The 25,079-nt window shown below is 46.7% G+C and overlaps 1 protein-coding gene across 2 annotated transcripts in view; it reads left to right on the forward strand.

Moving 5' to 3' along the window:
- NKAIN4 (sodium/potassium transporting ATPase interacting 4) overlaps positions 1 to 25,079 on the forward strand; it is a 120,872-nt gene that overhangs the window by 57,802 nt on the left and 37,991 nt on the right. For both annotated transcript variants that reach the window (XM_068264239.1, XM_068264240.1), the window contains exons 2-3: positions 17,561 to 17,698; positions 24,264 to 24,344. In XM_068264239.1, coding sequence (XP_068120340.1) covers positions 17,561 to 17,698; positions 24,264 to 24,344 — 219 coding nt within the window. The remainder of the gene's footprint in view (positions 1 to 17,560; positions 17,699 to 24,263; positions 24,345 to 25,079) is intronic.

Raw genomic sequence — 25,079 nt, forward strand, 5'->3', positions numbered from 1 at the left:
ACGGACCTCACACCTAAGACTAGGCATTGTTTGATATCTGTTATGACCTATTGCATTCCTGACTATACCATTGCTTTCTGATTCGGTACCTACGCATATCTGATTACCTGTTGCCAACCCTGCCTGCCCTTGGTTACCGAATCAGCCTTCTGTCTCTGTACCTTATTTGCCCGTGTGTTGCCGACCTGGCTTGCCCGACCTTGAGAGCTATCCCTCTCCATTGAGAGATTAGTCTCCAGACCTGCTGGTGACACCCACCTTCCAGGTGTCACTCAGCCACAGGTCCTTCCTGCTATCCTGCCTGGGGCTCCACCCCTTTGGATGTCTCAGGCTCCTGGAAGACTTTTGCACTTCCCAGAGGGAGGTATTTCCCATACTGCCAAGGACCACCTGCTCCTCGGGTGGTCCCACTCAAAGTCATTACTGTTGCACCAAACACTCACACTATATAGGTGTCCAGAGGTTAGTTATACTTGGAGTATTGGTGATTCTGCAGATCATCAATAATCAGGTATATATCTGTATTCTTGGTGATACTGCAGATCACCAATAATCAGATTCTCTCTGTGTGCTGACACCGATCGTTACAGTACCCACTGGTGCCTGGCGAGAGGGCTTACTTCTAGCGCAAACTGAGCACTCTCTCACAAACTCTTTACAATCAAGTGCCAGCGAAGGCCACCATACACATCTGGCCAATAGATCCTGAGTTCAGGCAGCCCCAGGATGCCCAGCATTCTTATGGGAATGGAATAATTGTGTCGAAAAGGAAGTGGTACAAACATAACCCCCTCAGGCTTTCCTTCTGGAATGTCTTGTTGGTAAGGCCCCAGAGTAGCCGTCCAGTCCTCCCAGGTTTCAGTAACTGCCAGCACCACTTTTTGAGGTAGGATGGTCTCAGGGGTTGAAGGCTGAACTGTCTCTGGCTCGAAACACCTAGATAGGGCGTCTGCTTTGACGTTCTTACTACCTGGTGTATACGTTATGATAAATCTGAACCTTGAAAAGAATAGGGACCAGCGAGCCTGTCGGGGACTAAGTCTTTTGGCCCCTTCTATGTACTCCAAGTTTTTATGATCTGTATAGACTGTGATGGTATGTTCTGCCCCTTCCAGCCAATGGCGCCATTCTTCAAAGGCTAACTTAATGGCCAAGAGCTCTCGATTGCCAATATCGTAGTTCCTCTCGGCAGGAGAGAACATACGAGAAAAGAAGGCACATTGGTGTAGTTTGCCTTGCAGACCGGAGCGCTGAGACAGTACAGCCCCAACCCCAATTTCTGATGCATCGACCTCAACAATGAAGGGGAAGGTGACATCCACATGTCTCAGAATGGGAGCAGAACAGAACAATTTTTTTTTTAATGTGGCAAAGACGGACTGTGCCTCTGACGACCAGTGGTAAGTGTCAGCCCCCTTTCTGGTAAGATTGGTGAGGGGTGACACTACAGAGAAGAACCCCTTGATGTATTTTCTGTAGTAATTGGCGAAGCCAAGGAATCTTTGGAGTGCCTTCAATCCTACAGGTTGAGGCCACTCCAAAACAGCAGAGACTTTTTCTGGATCCATGGAGAGACCAGAAGTGGAGATAATATATCCCAAAAAAGGAACTGTAGTGACCTCGAAGAGGCACTTTTCTAGCTTTGCGTACAGCGAATTCTGTCATTTTCTTAAAACAAACTTGACGTGCTTACGATGTTCTGTTAAATTAGGAGAGAAAATCAGAATGTCGTCTAGATACACTAGCACAAATTTTCCAAGCACCTCCCTGAAAACCTCATTGATTAACTCCTGGAAGACGGCAGGGGCATTACACAACCCAAAGGGCATAACCAGATACTCGTAATGCCCGTCGGGCGTGTTGAACGCCGTCTTCCATTCGTCACCGTCCCTAATGCGTACCAGGTTGTATGCCCCTCGCAGGTCTAATTTGGAGAAGATACTGGCATTGGTCAATGAGCAAACAAATCGTCAATCAGAGGCAATGGATAACGATTTTTTACAGTGATTTTATTTAAACCTCGATAGTCAATACAAGGTCTAAGCCCACCGTCCTTTTTCTGTACAAAAAAGAAGCCAGCCCCAGCTGGTGACCGGGAAGGACGGATGAAGCCCTTGGCCAAGTTTTCTTTAATGTATTCCTGCATCGCCAGTTTTTCAGGCCCTGACAGATTATAAAGATGACCTCTAGGGGGCATACAACCAGATCTAAATTCTATGGGACAATCGAAATTCCGGTGGGGCGGGAGTTTATCTGCAGACTTTGGACAGAATACGTCAGCGAATTCTGCGTACTGTACTGGCACCCCTTTGACCTGTATCTTGGTGGCGCAAACAGCAACTCTCTCCAAACAATGATGATGACAATGGGTTGACCAACTCTGTAGCTGACCTGAAGCCCAGTCAATCTGAGGGGAGTGGAGTTGCAACCAGGGCATACCAAGAATAATAGTGGAGGTTGCCATTTGCAGGACAAAGAACTGTAATTTCTCTTTATGTAACACCCCTATATTACATAAAGGGAAAGAGGCTGTCTACACTGTAACGGAGAGTCATCAACCGCTGTGACCAAAATCTGCCGGTCTAAAGGGAGTAAGGGAATCCCCAATTTTTTTACAAAGTCATAGTCTATAAAATTGGCTGCAGAGCCGGAGTCCACAAAGGCTTCTGTGGGTGTGGTCTGACCTTCCCAGGTAATGGAACAAGGAAGGAGCAAACGATTATTGTTTAGAGGTAAAGACTGCTCGCCTAGGGTATTACCTCTGACTACACCTAGGCGGCAGCGTTTCCCGACTTCTTATGGCAATTCTGGACAATGTGACCCTCCTCAGCACAGTATAGAAAAAGTCTTTCTGACCTTCTGTGATTCTTTTCCACTTGCGTCAACCTAGAGAGTCCGATTTGCATCGGCTCGTGCGGAGGTGACGAGGGTGGAGAGGAGGCGTAGGAGACAAATCTTACAGCATTTCTGCCACGGGTCTGTTTCTGATAGCGTAAGCGGCAATCTACCCGTACTGCCAAAGAAATTGCGTCGTCTATGGATTTGGGCTCAGGATGTCCTAACATCAAATCAGAGACTGCATCGGACAATCCTGACAGAAAACAGTCTAACTATGCATATGTTCCCCATCTAGCTGACACAGCCCACTTCCTAAACTCCGCGGCATAAACCTCCACCGGATTACGACCCTGCCTGAGGGTCTTTAGTTTCCTTTCAGCAGTGGTTGCAATATCCGGATCATCATATATAACGGCCATGGCCTTAAAAAATTCCTGAACTGAGGATAACGCCTCATGCTCTGAATGAACTATATGCCCATGTTTGTGAATCTCCTAACAAGAGGGTCTTTATAAACGTTACCCTCTGGTGCTCTGTTCCTGACAAGTTAGGCCTCAACTCAAAATAAGATAGCACACGATTCCTAAAGTTCTGAAAGTCAGATCTATGCCCAGAAAACTTCTCGGGTACGGACATGCAAAGGTCCGTGACTGGAGGGGATCGCACTGTATCAACAGCGGTTTGAAGTACCCGTACAGACAGTTGTGTGATCTGAGTCTGTTGGGTATTAATTACCCCGATGAGATTATTCACCGAGGTAGTCAGGGACTTCAACTTGGCTGCGCAGTGCGTCCATAATGTTTGGTCTGCTGTTCTGTAACGATTGGTGTCAGCAAAACAGATTTTCTGATTATTGGTGATCTGCAGTATTACCAATAATACAGATGCTATACCTGATTATGTGGTGATCTGCAGAATCACCAATTATACTAGTATAGCCAGACACAGGACAACCAATGTGAGATAGTGTTTGGTGCAACAGTAATGAGGAAGAGGAGATCTCCCGAGGAGCGGGTGACTCAGACAGTACTGCAGCCAATAATCACCTGAGGAGCAGGTGATTCAGACTGTACTGCAATCAGTGGACACCTGAGGGGCAGGGACCACTGACTGTGCTGCAAGGATGATCACCTGAGGAGCAGGCGATTACGACTATACTGCAGCCAGTGGACACCTGAGGAGCAGGGACCACTGACTGTGCTGCAAGGGTGATCACCTGAGGAGCAGGCGATTAAGACTATACAGCAGCCAGTGGACACCTGAGGAGCAGGGACCACTGACTGTGCTGCAAAGGATGATCACCTGAGGAGCAGGTGTTACAGACAGTGCTGCAAAGGCTGATCACCTGAGGAGCAGGTGATTAAGACTATACTGCAGCCAGTGGACACCTGAGGAGCAGGGACCACTGACTGTGCTGCAAAGGCTGATCACCTGAGGAGCAGGTGATTAAGATTATACTGCAGCTAGCGGACACCTGAGGAGCAGGTGTTACAGACAGTGTTGCAGCTGAGCTTCACCTGAGGAGTAGGTGAAGGCTACTACAGATCCCTCACCAGTGGCTAGGCCCACTGGTGAGGACAGGAAGGTCAGACAAGCAGAGTAGGCAACGTACGGACAGATAAAGTACAAAGACAGAAGGCTGATTCAGTGTTAAGTTCAGGCAGAGTCGGCAACAGGAATCAGATAAGCAGAGGTATAGAATCAGCAAGCAGGAGAGTAGTCAAAGGAAGCAGAAGGTCATAACAGATAATACAATACAATTAGTACTTTAAGCTATCAACAGAATCTGGCTAAGTGTGGTTCCCCAGCTCCAGCTGGTTCTAGCACACTTTGGGATCTGACTAGGGTCTGAGCGCTAACACGTTAGCATTCGCAACAGCAGACACGGGGCAACTGACAGACTAGTACTATATATACAGAGATGCCCCGCAGCGCCGCCCCCATCACTCAGCCAATCCAAAGTACCAGTGGAATCAGCTGATTCGGCAGACCCGCTGACTCCTCTTCTATTCGCATAAAGGTCCTGTCGCCTGGCGCGCGTAGCCCTCAACCTATGTGCAATAGAAGGACCAGGCAGAGCAGCAGCATGTAACTGCGCGGCAGAGGTCGCCGGCTGATACGCGGACATAGCCGCCATGCCGCTTGCCTCTGCGGCGGTATCTCCAATATCTATTACAAGGGTTAGTCGATCAAGCAGGCTGATATTTCCGGGTCGATCAAATGACCACATTCAAACACCATTGGAGTCAATGGGGGGGGGGGGGGTAATTAGGGTTCGTTTTTGGGACTGTGTAGCGCTTGTACAGGTGAGAGGAAGAGGAGGAGCTATGATTGATGCTAAGGTATTTTCTTTATTCAACTAAAAAGAAGCATGATTTTTTTAACAAAACTTTTATACACACCGTAGTTCATTTATTTTAACTGTTTAATGTTCTACTAACTACATATTCCGAGAACCGACACCTCTACCTGATATGTCCTTTAAGTCGAACTGATTCTGGTATATTTCAGAAGAAGTTAGGTGAAGACTGCGATTTCCCTACAATGAGATGGATATGTTATTCCGCAATTTTAGGCGGCTCACCGGAGCCCACTGGCGATTAATAAAACAGACGCCTCCTGCCATAAATGTCCTCGTCTTGCGGATCTCCTGGCCCAGCAAGGGGTTAAATGCAAAATTGACTCAAGGCATCCATCAACGTATGACCTTTGCTGGCATGCAAGGGGGGGATGCTGGGGAATGAATCACAAAATTGTAGGACCCCAAGGAAGGTTGCCATAGCAATCCCAGCAGGGGATAAACCAATTAAAACAAGCAACAGCGAAAGAACCGGCAGGTAGGCTGCGCATCTGTAGAGGCGGGAGCAGGTAGCGCCCCCACATTCTTCCCGCTAACTTCATTTGCATGCAGATCAGGTGGGTCGGTGTGTATTGTTGGCAGTGCCAGCCTGTCTCTCTCCCCGCTTGGCGACCCCGGAGGGTTGTTGCGGAGAGGGACCGCCGCACAGAGGTGCGATGGATCGGGAACAAGGGCACGTTGACAGGATGATGGATCTATCAGAAAGAGAATGGATGCAGACATCCATCATCTGAGGATTGAGGCCTGGGATAGCCGGGCAGCTCCCGCGGGTATTGCGGCTCCTGCTGTAATTGGTGCGAGCGGCGGATAGCGGCGCTCTGTGCTGAGCAAGGGTAAACTCTGTAATGAGGACAGCGATGTGTCCCCAGGCTCTCCGCCGCCGACAGTCTCACACATCTATACGCCCGTTCAATAAGGCAGATCAGAGAGCATTGGGCGAGCACGCCTCAGCCAGGGGAACCGTATAATCATACTCACTTCTCCGCTGGCCCGAACACCATCACCAAACCATACCGGGAGCGCATATTACTATTATTCTTATTGGTAACCTCCTTTCAACGTTATACAGGAGCACTATAGCAAAAAATAGTAACAATTTAAATACATGTAAACACATTAAAATAAGACGTATGTTTCTTCCAGAGTAAAATGTGCTATATACTATTTTTCTCCTATATTGCAGTCACTTACAGTAGTTAGTAGAAATCTGATGAAACTGAGAGGCTTTTGACTAGGCCATCTCTTCATGAGGGATCCACATTAATTCATTTATTTTTTACACACACAAAAAAAAAAAAAGGATCTATTGAAAGATGCAGCCCCCCTCCCCCACCACACATACACACACACACACACACACACACACACACACACACACACACACACACACACACACACACACACCTGTTTGCACACTATTCTTCCAGTTGGACTGAGCAATTGCCATTCACTAAGTGCTTTTGAAAATAAAGAAAACCCTGAGAATCTCCCATGAGCAGATGGACTAGTCCAAAAGCTGACAGATCTGTCAAATCTTCACTTCCTAAGTAACAGCGACATAGGAAAATCGAATTGATTTAGCACAGTCCCTTTGTAAATTTTGAATGAATGATCTTTTGCAGAAATTGGAAAAAACGTTTGTGCAAACATTAACCACTTGAGGACCTAGGGCTTTCTACCCCTTAAGGACCGGCCACTTTTTTTCCATTCAGACCACTGCAGCTTTCACGGTTTATTGTTCGCTCATACAACCTACCACCTAAATGAATTTTGGCTCCTTTTCTTGTCACTAATAAAGCTTTCTTTTGGTGCTATTTGATTGCTCCTGCGAGTTTTACTTTTTATTATATTCATCAAAAAAGACATGAATTTTGGCAAAAAAAATGATTTTTTTAACTTTCTGTGCTGACATTTTTCAAATAAAGTAAAATTTCTGTATACATGCAGCGCGAAAAATGTGGACAAACATGTTTTGGATAAAAAAAAACCCATTCAGTGTATATTTATTGGTTTGGGTAAAAGTTATAGCGTTTACAAACTATGGTGCAAAAAGTGAATTTTCCCATTTTCAAGCATCTATGACTTTTCTGACCCCCTGTCATGTTTCATGAGGGGCTAGAATTCCAGGATAGTATAAATACCCCCCAAATGACCCCATTTTGGAAAGAAGACATCCCAAAGTATTCACTGAGAGGCATAGTGAGTTCATAGAAGATATTATTTTTTGTCACAAGTAAGCGGAAAATGACACTTTGTGACCAAAAAAAAAAAAGTTTCCATTTCTTCTAACTTGCGACAAAAAAAATGAAATCTGCCACGGACTCACCATGCCCCTCTCTGAATACCTTGAAGGGTCTACTTTCCAAAATGGGGTCATTTGTGGGGTGGGGTTTACTGTCCTGACATTTTGGGGGGTGCTAAATTGTAAGCACCCCTGTAAAGCCTAAAGGTGCTCATTGGACTTTGGGCCCCTTAGCGCAGTTAGGCTGCAAAAAAGTGTCACACATGTGGTATTGCCGTGCTCAGGAGAAGTAGTATAATGTGTTTTGGGGTGTATTTTTAAACATACCCATGCTGGGTGGGAGAAATATCTCTGTAAATGACAATTTGTTAATTTTTTTACACACAATTGTCCATTTACAGAGATCTTTCTCCCACTCAGCATGGGTATGTGTAAAAATACACCCCAAAACACATTGTACTACTTCTCCCGAGTACGGCGATACCACATGTGGGCATTTTTTTGCACCCTAACTGCGCTAAGGGGCCCAAAGTCCAATGAGTACCTTTAGGATTTCACAGGTCATTTTGAGAAATTTCGTTTCAAGACTACTCCTCACGGTTTAGGGCCCCTAAAATGCCAGGACAGTATAGGAACCCCACAAATGACCCCATTTTAGAAAGAAGACACCCCAAGGTATTCCGTTAGTAGTACGGTGAGTTCATAGAAGATTTTATTTTTTGTCACAAGTTAGCGGAAAATGACACTTTGTGAAAAAAAACAATAAAAATCAATTTCCGCTAACTTGTGACAAAAAATAAAATCTTCTATGAACTCACCATACTACTAACAGAATACCTTGGGGTGTCTTCTTTCTAAAATGGAGTCATTTGTGGGGTTCCTATACTGTCCTGGCATTTTAGGGGCCCTAAACCATGAGGAGTAGTCTTGAAACGAAATTTCTCAAAATGACCTGTGAAATCCTAAAGGTACTCATTGGACTTTGGGCCCTTTAGCGCAGTTAGGGTGCAAAAAAGTGCCACACATGTGGTATCGCCGTACTCGGGAGAAGTAGTACAATGTGTTTTGGGGTGTATTTTTACACATACCCATGCTGGGTGGGAGAAATAACTCTGTAAATGGACAATTGTGTGTAAAAAAATCAAAAGATTGTCATTTACAGAGGTATTTCTCCCACTCAGCATGGGTATGTGTAAAAATACACCCCAAAACACATTGTACTACTTCTCCCGAGTACGGCGATACCACATGTGTGGCACTTTTTTGCACCCTAACTGCGCTAAGGGGCCCAAAGTCCAATGAGTACCTTTAGGATTTCACAGGTCATTTTTGTTTCAAGACTACTCCTCACGGTTTAGGGCCCCTAAAATGCCAGGGCAGTATAGGAACCCCACTAATGACCCCATTTTAGAAAGAAGACACCCCAAGGTATTCCGTTAGGAGTATGGTGAGTTCATAGAAGTTTTTTTTTTTTTGTCACAAGTTAGCGGAAATTGATTTTAATTGTTTTTTTTCACAAAGTGTCATTTTCCGCTAACTTGTGACAAAAAATAAAATCTTCTATGAACTCACCATACTCCTAACGGAATACGTTTGGGTGTCTTCTTTCTAGAATGGGGTCATTTGTGGGGTTCCTATACTGCCCTGGCATTTTAGGCGCCCTAAACCGTGAGGAGTAGTCTTGAAACAAAAATGACCTGTGAAATCCTAAAGGTACTCATTGGACTTTGGGCCCCTTAGCGCAGTTAGGCTGCAAAAAAGTGCCAATCATGTGGTATCGCCGTACTCGGGAGATGTAGTATAATGTGTTTTGGGGTGTATTTTTACACATACCCATGCTGGGTGGGAAAAATACCTCTGTAAATGACAATTGTTTGATTTTTTTTACACACAATTGTCCATTTACAGAGAGATTTCTCCCACCCAGCATGGGTAGGTGTAAAAATACACCCCAAAACACATTATACTACTTCTCCTGAGTACGGCGATACCACATGTGTGACACTTTTTTGCAGCCTAGGTGCGCTAAGGGGCCCAACGTCCTAATCACAGGTCATTTTGAGGCATTTGTTTTCTAGACTACTCCTCACGGTTTAGGGCCCCTAAAATGCCAGGGCAGTATAGGAACCCCACAAGTGACCCCATTTTAGAAAGAAGACACCCCAAGGTATTCCGTTAGGTGTATGGCGAGTTCATAGAAGATTTTATTTTTTGTCACAAGTTAGTGAAAAATGACACTTTGTGAAAAAAAAACAAAAATCAATTTCCGCTAACTTTTGACAAAAAATAAAATCTTCTATGAACTCGTCATACACCTAACAGAATACATTGGGGTGTCTTTTTTCTAAAATGGGGTCCGTTTCTGGGGTTCCTATACCGCCCTGGCATTTTACGGGCCCAAAACCGTGAGTAGTCTGGAAACCAAATGTCTCAAAATGACTGTTCAGGGGTATAAGCATCTGCAAATTTTGATGACAGGTGGTCTATGAGGGGGCGAATTTTGTGGAACCGGTCATATGCAGGGTGGCCTTTTAGATGACAGGTTGTATTGGGCCTGATCTGATGGATAGGAGTGCAAGGGGGGTGACAGGAGGTGATTGATGGGTGTCTCAGGGTGTGGTTAGAGGGGAAAATAGATGCAATAAATGCACTGGGGAGGTGATCGGAAGGGGGTCTGAGGGGGATCTGAGGGTTTGGCCGAGTGATCAGGAGCCCACACGGGGCAAATTAGGGCCTGATCTGATGGGTAGGTGTGCTAGGGGGTGACAGGAGGTGATTGATGGGTGTCTCAAGGTGTGATTAGAGGGGGGAATAGATGCAAGCAATGCACTGGCGAGGTGATCAGGGCTGGGGTCTGAGGGCATTCTGAGGGTGTGGGCGGGTGATTGAGTGCCCTAGGGGCAGATAGGGGTCTAATCTGATAGGTAGCAGTGACAGGGGGTGATTGATGGGTAATTAGTGGGTGTTTAGGGTAGAGAACAGATATAAACACTGCCCTTGGGAGGTGATCTGACGTCGGATCTGCGGGCGAACTATTGGTGTGGGTGGGTGATCAGATTGCCCGCAAGGAGCAGGTTAGGGGCTGATTGATGAGTGGCAGTGACAGGGGGTGATTGATGGGTGGCAGTGCCAGGGGGTGATTGATGGGTGGCAGTGACAGGGGGTGATTGATGGGTGATTGACAGGTGATTGACAGGTGATCAGTGGGTTATTACAGGGAAGAACAGATGTAACTAATGCACTGGCAAATTGATAAGGGGGGGTCTGAGGGCAATCTGAGCGTGTAGGCGGGTGATTGGGTGCCCGCAAGGGGCAGATTAGGGTCTGATCTGATGGGTAACAGTGACAGGTGGTGATAGGGGGTGATTGATGGGTAATTAGTGGGTGCTTAGAGGAGACAATAGATGTAAACACTGCGCTTGGGTGGTGATCTGATGTCGGATCTGCGGGCGATCTATTGGTGTGGATGGGTGATCAGATTGCCCGCAAGGGGCAGGTTAGGGGCTGATTGATGGGTGGCAGTGACAGGGGGTGATTGATGGGTGGCAGTGACAGGGGGTGATTGATGGGTGATTGACAGGTGATCAGTGGGTTATTACAGGGAAGGACAGATGTAAATAATGCCCTGGCGAATTGATAAGGGGGGGGTCTGAGGGCAATCTGAGCGTGTAGGCGGGTGATTGGGTGCCCGCAAGGGGCAGATTAGGGTCTGATCTGATGGGTAACAGTGACAGGTGGTGATAGGGGGTGATTGATGGGTAATTAGTGGGTGTTTAGAGGAGAGAATAGATGTAAACACTGCGTTTGGGTGGTGATCTGTTGTCGGATCTGCGGGCGATCTATTGGTGTGGGTGGGTGATCAGATTGCCCGCAAGGGGCAGGTTAGGGGCTGATTGATGGGTGGCAGTGACAGGGGGTGATTGATGGGTGGCAGTGACAGGGGGTGATTGATGGGTGATTGACAGGTGATCAGTGGGTTATTACAGGGAAGAACAGATGTAAATATTGCACTGGCGAATTGATAAGGGGGGGTCTGAGGGCAATCTGAGCGTGTAGGCGGGTGATTGGGTGCCCGCAAGGGGCAGATTAGGGTCTGATCTGATGGGTAACAGTGACAGGTGGTGATAGAGGGTGATTGATGGGTGATTGATGGGTAATTAGTGGGTGTTTAGAGGAGAGAATAGATGTAAACACTGCGTTTGGGTGGTGATCTGATGTCGGATCTGCGGGCGATCTATTGGTGTGGGTGGGTGATCAGATTGCCCGCAAGGGGCAGGTTAGGGGCTGATTGATGGGTGGCAGTGACAGGGGGTGATTGACGGGTGATTGACAGGTGATCAGGGGGGATAGATGCATACAGTACACAGGGGGGGGGGGGGGGGTCTGGGGAGAATCTGAGGGGTGGGGGGTGATCAGGAGGGGGCAGTGGGCAGGGGGGGAGATAAAAAAAAAATAGCGTTGACAGATAGTGACAGGGAGTGATTGATGGGTGATTAGGGGGGTGATTGGGTGCAAACAGGGGTCTGGGGGGTGGGCAGGGGGGGTCTGAGGGGTGCTGTGGGCGATCTGGGGCAGGGGGGGGGAGAAATCAGTGTGCTTGGTGCAGACTAGGGTGGCTGCAGCCTGCCCTGGTGGTCCCTCGGACATTGGGACCACCAGGGCAGGAGGCAGCCTGTATAATACACTTTGTAAACATTACAAAGTGTATTATACACTTTGTATGCGGCGATCGCGGGGTTAACGGCTATACGGAAGCGCCGGCGGGATGTTGTGGCGGGCGAGCGGTGACAGGCGCCGGCGGAGGATCGCGTCACGGATGACGCGATCGCTCCGCCCATGCCCTTAAATGGACCGCCGCCTCTGTGGGTGAGCCGGTCCTTAAGGGCTCCACTTCCTGGCCGCCTGTGCGTTAGGCGGTCGGGAAGTGGTTAATGGTTGAAGGACCACTATCACGAAAATCATAAAATTTAAAGTACATGTGAACATATACAAATAAGAAGTACATTTCTCTAAAATGTGTAAAATGTGCTATAAATTACTTTTGTCATATGTTGCTGTCATTTATAGTAGGTCATATAAATCTGACAGAACTGACAGGTTTTGGAGCAGCTCATCTCCTCATGGGGAATTCTCACTGTTTTATTTATTTTCAAAAGCATTTTGTAAATGGCATTTGTTCCATCCAACTGCCCAAAGAAATGGGCAGGCAGCCTGGCCAGCATCTTTGTATAAATTGTTTTCAGGCTGGGAACACACTTAGCAGAAATGCTAGCATTGCAGAAAACAGCGTTTTTGCCTGCAAAGGGCCGCATCAAAAAAACGCATATGCATTTTTGTATGCGTGTTATAATATGCGTTTTTTTAAAATGCTGGTTTTGTTGCATATTTTTCAAAAACATATCAAAAATGTACATAATCAAAGTCAATGGTGATGCAATGTAATGCGTTTTTTATTCGTTTAAAAAAAAAGAATCCCAATGCTTTCTAATGTATTTCCGCTCCCTGTTGTCTTCCTAGTGATTTGCATAAAACGCAATAGAAAAACACATGGAAAACGCATATGCGAACCGCAAACACGTAAAAACACACGCAAAATGCAAAACAACGCATATGCGGAAACAAAACCGCAAAACCCAAACACATAGAAAACGCATGGAAACGCAATACAAACGCACAAAGGCATATGCATCAAAACGCAACGTTTCCTGCACTACTAAGTGTGCAGCCAGCTGCAGGGAGTGTCTTTATACAGATTAAGGGCATGTTTCCACTGAGGTAAAGGATGCAAGGCGATCTCTGCATCCCCTCGCACCCCCCCCCCCCCCCCCCCCCCCCGCAGGTGCTTCCAGTTGTCTTCCATACAACCAGATGCGGCATCATGCAGCTTCCTGGCAGCTATGAGGACTCTGATGCGTGCTGCGGGAAACTGCAGCATACTATCCATAATTTCCCCTGCGTCGCATCACGCCGGATTACGTAGGTAAATTCACGCCAATGGAAACTACTCCATTGATGTAAATTGGTTGCAGTTTCCTTGCGTTGCGAAGTGGAGCGTTTCCGCATAGCAATGCGTCTAGTGGAAACGGGCCCTAAAGGCCATGCTGAGAATACCCCATGAGGATGTGAGCTGGTCCAAAACCTGTCGGTTCTGTCAGATTTCTACTACCTGCTGTAAGTGACAGCAACATAGGAGAAAAGTAATGTATGGCTCATTTTACTCTGCAAGAAGCATACTTCTTATATTGGTATGTGTTTACATGTATTTTCAATGTTACGCTTTTTCGTGATAGTGTTCATTTAAAAGGAAGTAAAAATTAACTGAATTAAAACATTTACCTTTTCATTATCCGCAAAAGGAGAATTTCATTTTAAAGGCCTTTTTATATTTATGCTGCTTACATTGTTTCCTTCAAGTGTTTAAAAGAACACATTACATTTAGGGCTCTTTCACAGTGGGACGTTAAAGTCGCACGTTATCAAATACTTTAACGCAGAGTAACGCACAGCAATGCAAAGTCTGCGCGACATTCACAGTGCACACGTTGCGTTAGTGTGTAGCGTTATTAAAAAGTGCTGCATGCTGTGCATTTAGCAATGTATCTGCTGTGTTATGTGTTTTGCACATGCTCAGTAATGTTTTTTATTTTTTAAATGTAACGCATGCACCGTTTTCGTTTCATCAGTATGCAACGAAAACGGCGCACCAAGAGACACATAATGCAGTGTAAATAACGTCCAAATTCATAACCTACATGCGCTGCGTTAGAGGCACGTTGTGCGACTTTAACGTCGCATCAAACGCAACGTCCCACTGTGAAAGAGGCTTTAGGGAGAAAAAAAACACACGTACCTAATAAAAGGCATTTTTCTGGTGTGGCTGGTGGCTACGCCCAAGTTCATGAAGGGTTAAGGGCTGCAGAAATTACCTTCTTTAATGCTGTACTAGCCCCACCCCATGGGTTGATCTTCTAACCCAGGGGTCCCCCAAACATTTTGGGTTGAGGGCCGGGTCAACATACTTCAGACTGCTGGGGGGCCAGAGTATACATAAAATGATGTAGAAGTCTTTGTGGGCCAGACAGTAAAGCATACCCAGGTGATAACCTGCAGTCCCAATTGGACAGCAGAGTCACCTGATGTGGAATTTGATTGGAAACCAGCGAATTACTGCTTTCTGGCTTCCATCTGGATGGGTGGTGCCAGCACTGCTCTTCTATATGCGGACCACCAATATTTAAAGATGTAGCTGACCGAATCTATAAGTAATACATTTTCTGTGTGGGGGGCTGGTAAAAAAGCCTTAGGGGGCCACATTCGGCCCACGGGCCTTAGTTTGAGGACCACTGTTCTAACCTGTTAGCCCCTCCCCACATGACACAGAGTTCACCCTCTGGGTTGGAGGTGCCCATAGCCTGGCAGCTTCACAGTTTGCCGGGCATGTACAATCAGAGGATGGCATCAACAGTGGCTGTGTAGAGATGCTATCCAACACAGAGAGACAGACAGCCTTGGTAAGAGAACCATGCCTCCCATACACTATTAAGATCTTTTTAATACATTTAGACAATCGATAAAAAACATAACATTTAATGGAGATTTATTGACAGGCCCTGTTTATTGGATCAACATGGGCATTCTCAGGGAGAATGTGGAAGCACATGCCAGCTCTGTACTGCATTGAGCACCAACTTGTTGTAACGGTGTGTAGCAACTAGGATCTGAGTACTGGTGATCTGCAGAATCACCAATAATACTGATATAGAGCAGAGCGATAAAGCTACCAACTTTAATTGTGTGTGTGTGGAGTGATTGGTGCACACAGTAGTACTCTGAAGAATCCCGCACAATAAACTCCCAGGCGGGAGAGATCAGCTGAGCACTTCAGAAGCAACCTCACCAGTGGCAATCGGCCCACTGGTGAGGAGAAGCATCAGACAGAAATAGGTCGGCAACACACAGGCAGATAAGGTACAAAATCGGTAAGCAGAAATCAGAGTGAGGGGCAGGCGGAGAGTCGGCAACAGAATCAGATAGCTAAAGTACAGAATCAGAAAACAGGCTCAGAGTCAGAGGTCAGGCAAGGTTCGGCAACGGTATCAGATAGGCGTAAGTACAGAATCAGAGAGCGAGAGAATAGTCAGGAACGAGCAGGGTCAAACAGGTAATCAATACAATATAATACAATCAATATCCTAGTCTAGGTGTGAAGTCCTTGGCATCAATCTAGTCTATGGTCTGAGCGCTAACACACTGGTATTCACGACAACAGACAGTGAGCTACTGACAGCTCGCTGTCTTTATGCCGGCAGGGGAGCCCTGAGTCACGCCCCCGACAGCCGGCCAATCAGGGGCGAGGAGCGCTCCCTGTGATGTCAGCTGACCTGCCGGTCAGCTGACTCGCCTCCTAGAGGCGTAAATATCGTGACCCTGGCCGCGCGCGCGCACTAGTCTGGTGGTGTGCGCGGGCGAGAGGCCAGCGTGCGGAGGAGCCGAGAGAGCAGCGAGGTCGGAAGAAACTGCGTCCCCGCCGCTCGTTACACTTGTAAATAAAATGCCTTTTAAACCACCAGCAAGTAAACAAATACTCAAAATAATTTTGACAGCACTTTTCACCTACTTTTGGTACTTTTTCCATTGTAAAGAGCTAAAAATTATTTTAAATAGAAGATGAAAAATGATCTCCTAGGAGAAAACTCAGGAGAAAAAGTGAATTGCATATGGCCCAGATGATGTTTCTGCTCACTTCGGAACACTCGACTAACATACATTCCACAGTGAGGCACCGGCCATCAGTAAAGATGTCGCCACCTGTGATAAATTTCAGAGTGTAAATCAGGTTTTTATGTTATGTGGGGAAATGGATATTCAATAGGAACAACAATTTAAAGGGAACCTGGCATGAGAGGGATATGGAGACTGGCATAGTTATTTAATTTTAAACAATACAGATTGCCTGGCAGTCCTGCTGATCATCTTCCTCCAGCACTTATACCCATAGACCCTGAACAAGCATTCAGATCAGATGTTACTGACTGAAATATGAGTGGATTAGCTGCATGCTTGTTACAGGTGTGTGATTCAGACGCTACTGATGCCAGAAAGATCAGCTAGGCAGTGGAAATAAATATGGCAGCCTGCATATCCCTCTCACTTCAGGTGCACTTTAAAGAGAACCCGAGGTGGGTTTGAAGAATATTATCTGCATACAGAGGCTGGATCTGCCTATACAGCCCAGCCTCTGTTGCTATCCCAAACCCCCCTAAGGTCCCCCTGCACTCTGCAATCCCTCATAAATCACAGCCACGCTGCTGACAAACAGCTTATCAGAGCTGGCTGTGTTTATCTCTATAGTGTCAGTCTGCTGCTCTCCCCGCCTCCTGCAGAACTCCAGTCCCCGCCTGCATCCCTTCCCTCCCTGCTGATTGGAGGGAAGGGACGGGGGCAGGGACCGGAGCTATGCAGGAGGCGGGGGAGCAGCTGAGACTGACACTACAGATGTAAACACAGCCTCACAGCACGGCTGTGATTTATGAGGGATTGCAGAGTGCAGGGGGACCTTAGTGGGGTTTGGGATAGCAACAGAGGCTGGGCTGTATAGGCAGATCCAGCCTCAGTATGCAGATAACATTCTTCAAACCCACCTCGGGTTCTCTTTAAGGCTGCTTACAAAATCATAGGTGTCTAAAGAAAAAAATGCAAGAGAATGCTTTATTAATTATAATTCGGTTTCCAAAATGCTAGTATTGGTAAATGAAAGGAGGCTAAAAGGTGGCCACTAACAATACAATATGGCGAACAATCGTTTAGGAGTGATTCATTTTTATGAACGATCGGAAATGATCATTTGGGACCACTAATAGGCTAAAATCTCCTAACCAATCAGTTTAATAAAATCCATCCGATTTTCAAGTTGATCCCATCAATCTGATTGCACTGGTTAGGAGATTTTTGTCCGTTAGTGGCCCCAAACGTTCATTTCCGATCATTCATATGAATAATCGTTCGTAAACAATCGTTTGGCAAATTGTATGGTTAGTGGCCACCTTTAGACTCATTTAAATGGAATGAATCCATAACTGTTCCTATTAGTGATCGCCGTCTTTTCTCTGGTCTCCCCGCAGATCGCAGCGCTGGAGCGGCAGGTCTTTGACTTCCTGGGATATCAGTGGGCCCCGATTCTGGCCAATTTCCTGCACATCATCGCCATCATATTGGGCCTGTTTGGCACCTTGCAGTACAGGCCTCGCTATGTTATTGCCGTAAGTATTTAACTATTTGCTACTTATGCATCCGAATTGACATTTTCACCCGACTCCAAATTTTCACAAAACGTGAAAGATGACGGTTTTCATGAAAAAGGGGGCTTTGACAATGTGTTTTCTCTTTCCCATAGACTTTTGTAAATAGCTTGGGTGATTAAACAATAATAATAAAGGGGACCCCTTCATGTCCACCCCCCCCACCTTCAGTTTAGATAGCCAGGCTATAGGTGTCTCCAGTATAGGTAGCCAGCTGTATGTGCCCCCAGTATAGGTTAGCTAGGTATAGGTGCAGCCAGTATAGTTTAGCTAGGTATAGGTGCAGCCTGTGTAGATTAGCTAAATATAGGTGCAGCCAATATAGGTTAGCTACGTATACGTGCAGCAAGTATAGTTTAGCTAGGCATACGTGCAGCCAGTAAAGTTTAGTGAGGTATAGGTGCAGCAAGTATAGGTTAGCTAGGTATAGGTGCAGCTAGTATAGGTTAGCTAGGCATAGGTGCAGCTAGTATAGGTTAGCAAGGTATAGGTACAGCCAGTATAGATTAGCTAGGTATAGGTGCAGCTAGTATAGGTTAGCTCCCTCCTGGCTCCAAGCGATGTTCCTCTGTCCGCAGCACCGCTTACTCTTTCTACTTCCTGCAAATCAGGAAGTAGAGGGAGTAAGCTAAGCGCTCTGCAGACAGAATATCACAGTGTGGCCGCGGCTCTCCCCTCCATCACTGCAGCGGCAGCCCCCTCTCTCACAGCACTCAGGGCGGATACACAGCTTGCCTGCCCCTGGAAACGGGGCTGGCCGCTGCACACATGCTTGATTATCAGCTTCCTCAGCCAACTTTAGTCAGGCATGTGTACGAGCCTTTAGACAAGAAATAAACACTCAGAGGTAAATATAGCACTGCCTTCCTCTGACCGGGATTTTTTCTAAAGGAGAAATGGCAGAATTTTGTGTCAAGCAGGAGGAAAGAAGACAGTCATACATTTATAAAACAGTTTTCACTACTAATAATAATATTAGCTAGGATAAGTGTCATAGTAGGCAATTTTGTTGTATTTATGTGACTAATTGAGAGTCATTGTATTCATTTACGTCCGCTGGCTCTCAGAACAATAGCGATTACCGCTGGGCTGGGGGGCTGTCTGCCTTCCCTGATTCTCTATAAATTTGTGTTATTTTACAAGTGCTCCTCTCGCTAGTTTCCCTTGTGCCCGAGGAAGAGAGGCGACTTGTGTTTTTCCATGTAATAAAGAAGGATTAGCATGAATTAGTCACACGCTGCAATGTTTGTTTAGGGATAATGCGCTGTAATGAAGAGGAAGCTGCCATCGCTGTCAGCCTGGCCGGTGCCACACGCAGGCGCCCAGATCCGGCTATAATCCCCACGCAAACATAGACGCCGTGTTCCATCCATATACGTGTAACGTGAAATTAAGATATTGCTGTACGTTTCCCCATCAGTCATCTATTCTATGTACCTGTAGAAGCAGCTGAGAAAATCAATATGGCGGCACTTCCTGGGTTGGCATGACAACGGAACTGTGACTCTTCCTTCTTCGCTCTCAGTAGAGATACTAATCATTCTGGCTTGCCTGCCCCAGAGTTAGTTTTGCACACTTGTCCTCCTAGAGCATTCTGGGAAACAAAATGTTGTTTCTGCTCACTTTGGAACACACAAAAAATATTCCGCTGTGATGAACCTGCATGAAGTAAAGAGCTCGCCACCTGTGACAAATGTCAGAATGTAAATCAGGGAGAGGAAAGTTTTTACAACGGGCAAGCACTGACTAAATCATTTATAAATTAATATTGTTAAAAAATAAGCAATTTTATTAATTAAGCTATTTTCCGTAAAGTTACTCTTTAAAGGCCCATACGCATGCTAGACTAAAGCTGGCTGAGGTGGACGATAACAACCACCTCTGCTGATAATCTGGCATGTGTATAGAAGCCCACGACCCTGACCGTCGCTTGGCCAGCGATTTGTCAGACGGATCAAATTGGCCTAGCTTTGAGCTCGAAGCTTGTCCCGCCTGCTGTGTGACATCACATCTGTGCCACTCCTTCCTCCCGGTTGTAGGCTGTCGATGCTTCTGTACAGGCTCCTCCCAGTAATGTCATCTGAGGGATCAGGTCCCCATACCCAGTATGGCGACATCCGTCCTGGGTGTGTGCGGGCTTTCAGGACAGATATAGGGTCCAGTTGAGGACAGATATAGGGAGAGAGTGATAAGGACAATAAGGTTATCACTATAGTTCTCTCAATAGTGTATCACAAATAACTTCAAATGAACAGCACTGCTTTCTGGTTCTGATGTAATACCCTGATATAGGCTTCACTGTCCATGGCTATAATTACTAGGTAATGCCCAGTGGTGTTGATCCAGGGATTTTATCTGATTGCCATCTGGAGTCGGGAAGGAATTTTTCCTCTTTGGACCATGCCTTGTAAGGCATTAAAGCAATAGACTTCAATGGGGATGCGAACTTTGAAAACAAGAAACATTTATGCTGGCCACAAAAGTGATGGAAAAGATGTTTCAAGGGGTCTAACAGCTGGAGGGCGGCATGGCAGAGTGGGATACACGCCAAAAGTCCCGGGGAAAAAATGAGGATTTGACGCACAGCAGCGTTTTAAGGGCAGAAATCACATTGCATGCTAAATTGGAGGCCTAAAGTGCTTTAAAACATCTTGCATGTGTATACATCAATCAAGTAGTGTAATTAGGGTACTGCTTCACACTGACACACCAAACTCACTGTGTAACGCACCGCAAACAGCTGTTTGTGCAGTGACGGCCGTGCTGGACCATGGTGAGAGTGCAGGAAAGACCATATGAACGGGCTGAGGTAGCTGAATGACAGAACAACAGTGACTGAGTGTCCAGTTGAACGAATTTGGTCTGTCCACAATAAAGCAACAACCTTATTATTTTGGGTGTGCCCCCCCCCCCCCCCCCGACACACTCATATAGCAGGCGGTCATTGCTTCATTGTGATACGCAAGCCTCTTCACCGTGGCAAGGTAACGATCACGAAGGGGAATTGACACATGTACATGCCTTTTGTTTTTGCAGCTGCAGTGCAGCCAGAAAAATTAGGCAGGCATGTACACGCACCAGAAAAAAATTGTTAATGGTCTTGTTAGCGGCCGCTGCTAGCAGCGGCCTTAAAAATTCAGGAATCTGCCTTAAAAATTCAGGAATCCGCCTGGAGTCCTGGACCCTGTTGGTGGCGGTGGAGAAGGCAGTCAAGCGGCCTACAGGCAGAGATGCTGTGTGGGGACCGACTTAGTCTTGGGGCAGGGAGTCACACGGCGTGCAGGCAGAGATGCTGTGTGTGGGGACTGACTTAGTCTTCGGGCAGGCCTGACCATGCTTTGCAGACCACGTGGTCAGATGGACCCTTGACCCAACGCTGTGTGCCAGAGACACCACTTGCCTTTCAACATCACGGTCAGGGGTGAGCCTGGGGTGCCTGGCACCTGGGTGCAAGATTTTCTCTGGCGCCTATGGGAGTGGTTAAATTAACCGCGCCCAACCACATAACCACACCCTTGTCCATAATCATTATGTGGGCAGCATTCACCAGAAAATCGTTATGCAGGGAGCATTCACCAGAAAATAATCGCTATGTGGGGAGCAGTCACCAGAAAATAATCATTATGTGCGCAGCAATCACCAGAAAATAATCGCAATGTGGGGCAATAACCAGAAAATAATCGTTATGTGGGGAGCATTCACCAGAAAATAATTGTTATATGGGGAGCAATCACCAGAAAATAATCGTTATGTGGTGAGCTATCACCAGAAAATAATCGTTATGGTGGGAGCTATCACCAGAAAATAATCGTTATGTGGGGAGCAGTGCTGTGAAAAAAATTCACTCACCTGGCTGGCCTCTGACGTGCAGCTCCCCGACAATCCTCCAGCGACGATCTCCCGCGGTAACAGGCAGAGTGCAGGGCCTTCGGCAGCCATCTTGCCGTAGTCCTGCTCTGCCTCCGGGAGGCGGTCCCCACAGTGGGGAGATGAACCGGGTGGCCAGCAGCGGGGAAGAGAGGCAAATGGAGGGGACCCAGGTGAGGGAGGGGGGGATCTGTCCCCCCTCCCTGCCGCTGTCCCCACCCCTCCTTCTAGCGCTGCTCTTCCCCCACCGTGGGGGGTCATGGCGACACCCCCTTGGGTGTCAGTCACCCGGGGCGCCACGTCCCCCTACGCCCAATGGACGTGGCTAGAGGGAGGGAGGGAGCGGCAGCCAGAGGGGGTGAGCGGTGGCCGGGCGGCGCCTGACAGAGAGAGGCGCCTGGGTGCAATGCCCCCGCAGCACCCGCCCTGGCACGGCCCTGATCATGGTACAGTTTGGGTAACACCTTTTTTGAGAAATAATTGCGGCCTGGTATCTTCCACTGCGGTGTGTGGCTTTGCTTTTGTGTGCTGCTTTTCCTCAGGTGGTCATCCCATTGCAGTTTGTGCTTTGTCATCATGTGCCTTCATAAGGAAGTTGTCCCTACGCAGGTCTTGGTCTTTCCACGGCTCAATTTTTGGTGGCAGAGAGTACAGATGGCATTGCTCTTATCTGAGGCAGACACACAAAAAAATGTCCACGCCGCTGAGCCCTGGGATGAGGGCACTTTGGTGGTGGCGGCCGACTGAGTGTTAAGTGGGGTGCCAGAGCCAGAGCAGGAGGACGAAGATATGTCACGGTTCCGTGCGGAAGCTGAGGAAGATGAGGTGTTCTGTGTTAAATAGTCAACTATGTCCTGACAATCTTGGGGGTTGATGGCACGTGCCTTCTGATCACTGTACTTTGGTCCAGGGCTGCACAAAATCACCTCGAACAGACCTGCCGGGTGGCCTGCCTCTGCCTGTTTTGCCAATATTGGGGGGGATGAAGTGAAAGGTATGCACTGACTTGACTAATACAATGTGCAGTCACACAGGTGCAGTGAACAGGTATGCAGTGATGGGTATCAATACAATGTGCAGCTGTCACACACACCGGTACCGTGAACAGGTGCAGTGACTGGTATATAACACTGTGTGTGGTCACGTAGGCAGGTGCACTGAACAGGTATGCAGGGATTGGTATTACAAATGTGCAGCTGTCACACACACACAGGTACCATGACCAGGTGCAGTGACTGGTATATAACACTGTGTGTGGTCACGTAGGCAGGTGCACTGAACCGGTATGCAGGGATTGGTATTACCAATGTGCAGCTGTCACACACACACACACACACACACACACACACGCGCACGCACGCACACACACACACACACACACACACACACACACACACACACACACACACACACACACACACACACACACACACGTAGTCACTGAATGTGCTGGGCCTGGCAGTGGCACAGTAGGTATTACCAAGGGGCCAAGGGCCAGCTGCGACTGACTAACAGGGCTGTATATGCAAGTGTCTGTGGGACATAGACACAGAAAAAAAAATAGATCACAAGAACAACATTAGCTCTCAAAAGAGCTGTTGAGGGGTGCTTTTTAGCAATAAGTATCAGCAAGGAGCAAGCTAGCAAGCCTAACAAGAGCCTAACTAAGCTTTCCATATGTCTCTCTGCAGCAAGCTCTCCCTTCTCTAATTACTGCAGCCACACGGGTGAGTGAAATGGCCAACACTGCCTGCCCTTTATAAAGGGGGGGGGGGGGGGACTCCAGGAGAGAGTGTTGCCGGATTGGCTACCATGTGTCTGCTGACTGTGATGTAGAGGGTCAAAGTTGACCCTAATGATGTAGTATAGGGGCGGGTCAAACTCGCATATAGTTCGCATTTGATCGCGTGTTCGCGTTCGAATGCGAACCGTTTGGGCCATCTCTATATGTGAGGGAGCAGGCTGGTGTTGTACTTTATTTTCTGGTTGAACTTGTTCGATGCATCTCTTTTTTCAACCCAAATAACTATGTAACTATGTAAGTGTGTTACTGTATCCAAAACTTAATTTACCGTATAAGAGACCTCTAGCACCAAATTCATTGAGATTCTGGAGAATTAAGCTGTGGCGCTCGGTCCTTACAGAATCAGAAATATCCAGTGTTTGGCAATCTTTCAGGGCAGATTGTTAGAAAGGAAATTTATTGAATGCAACCTCTGCGTATTCATTAAAGCGGACCCAAACCAAACATTTTTTTAATTAAAAATATTTAGTTGCACCACTCTGACACATACAAAGATAAATAAACACTCCTTAAAACCTATGATCATTTCAGTGCATGCTTTTCACCCTTCTCTTTTCATAGCTAGGGTTATACTGGGGGTAGCCATTAGCAATTTCTCCATTGTCGGACACCATCTACTCCACCAGTTTGCTGGAAAAATCCTGGCAATTTGAAAGGAAGGGAGGGGTTCCTCCAATAAATGTAAAATATTTTATATTTGTCATCATGCAGCTGAAAAAAGGCTGCTATTTATTACTATAATTTAGAAAATAGATTTTATTTCTGAAATCTTGTATTTTTAATTTGGGTCCACTTTAAATGATAAATATATGAACTATTATTTAGCTCACACTGACACCTGTCTCTTCCTCTCAGTACGCCATCTGGGCCGCCGTGTGGGTGACGTGGAATGTCTTCCTCATTTGCTTCTACCTGGAAGTGGGCGACTTGTCTAAGGTAAGAAAGCTTCCTACTGTACTAAACGGCAAACTGGACTCTACATGGAAATACTATATCACCCATCATACATAATACATGATGTGGTCAAACGGGACTTTGCATCATGGGTGTGCAGAAACTGTGTGATGCTAATAGTATACCGTAATCACAAAGCAGCAAACATAGCCATCTATGACCATTAAATAATAAATGCAGCAACAGTTACCCCGGACACCAGAAAATAAACGTAATGGGCAACATGTCAGCACAAAATAAACACAATGCGGGCAACATGTCAGTATAAAATAAACGCAATGCGGGCAACATGTCAGCACAAAATAAACACAATGCGGGCAACATGTCAGTATAAAAAAGACGCATTGCGGGCAACATGTCAGTATAAAATAAACGCAATGCGGGCAACATGTCAGTACAAAATAAACGCAATGCGGGCAAACATGTCAGTACAAAATAAACGCAATGCGGGCAAACATGTCAGTACAAAATAAACGCAATGCGGGCAAACATTTCACCAGAAAATAAACGCAATGCGGGCAAACATTTCACCAGAAAATAAACGCAATGCGGGCAAACATTTCACCAGAAAATAAACGCAATGCGGGCAAACATTTCTCCAGAAAATAAATGCAATGCGGGCAAACATTTCACCAGAAAATAAATGCAATGCGGGCAAACATTTCACTAGAAAATTAACGCAATGCGGGCAAACATTTCACCAGAAAAGAAACGCAA

The sequence above is a fragment of the Hyperolius riggenbachi genome, chromosome 12, assembly GCF_040937935.1.
Source record: "Hyperolius riggenbachi isolate aHypRig1 chromosome 12, aHypRig1.pri, whole genome shotgun sequence".
In the NCBI taxonomy this organism is placed as follows: domain Eukaryota; kingdom Metazoa; phylum Chordata; class Amphibia; order Anura; family Hyperoliidae; genus Hyperolius; species Hyperolius riggenbachi.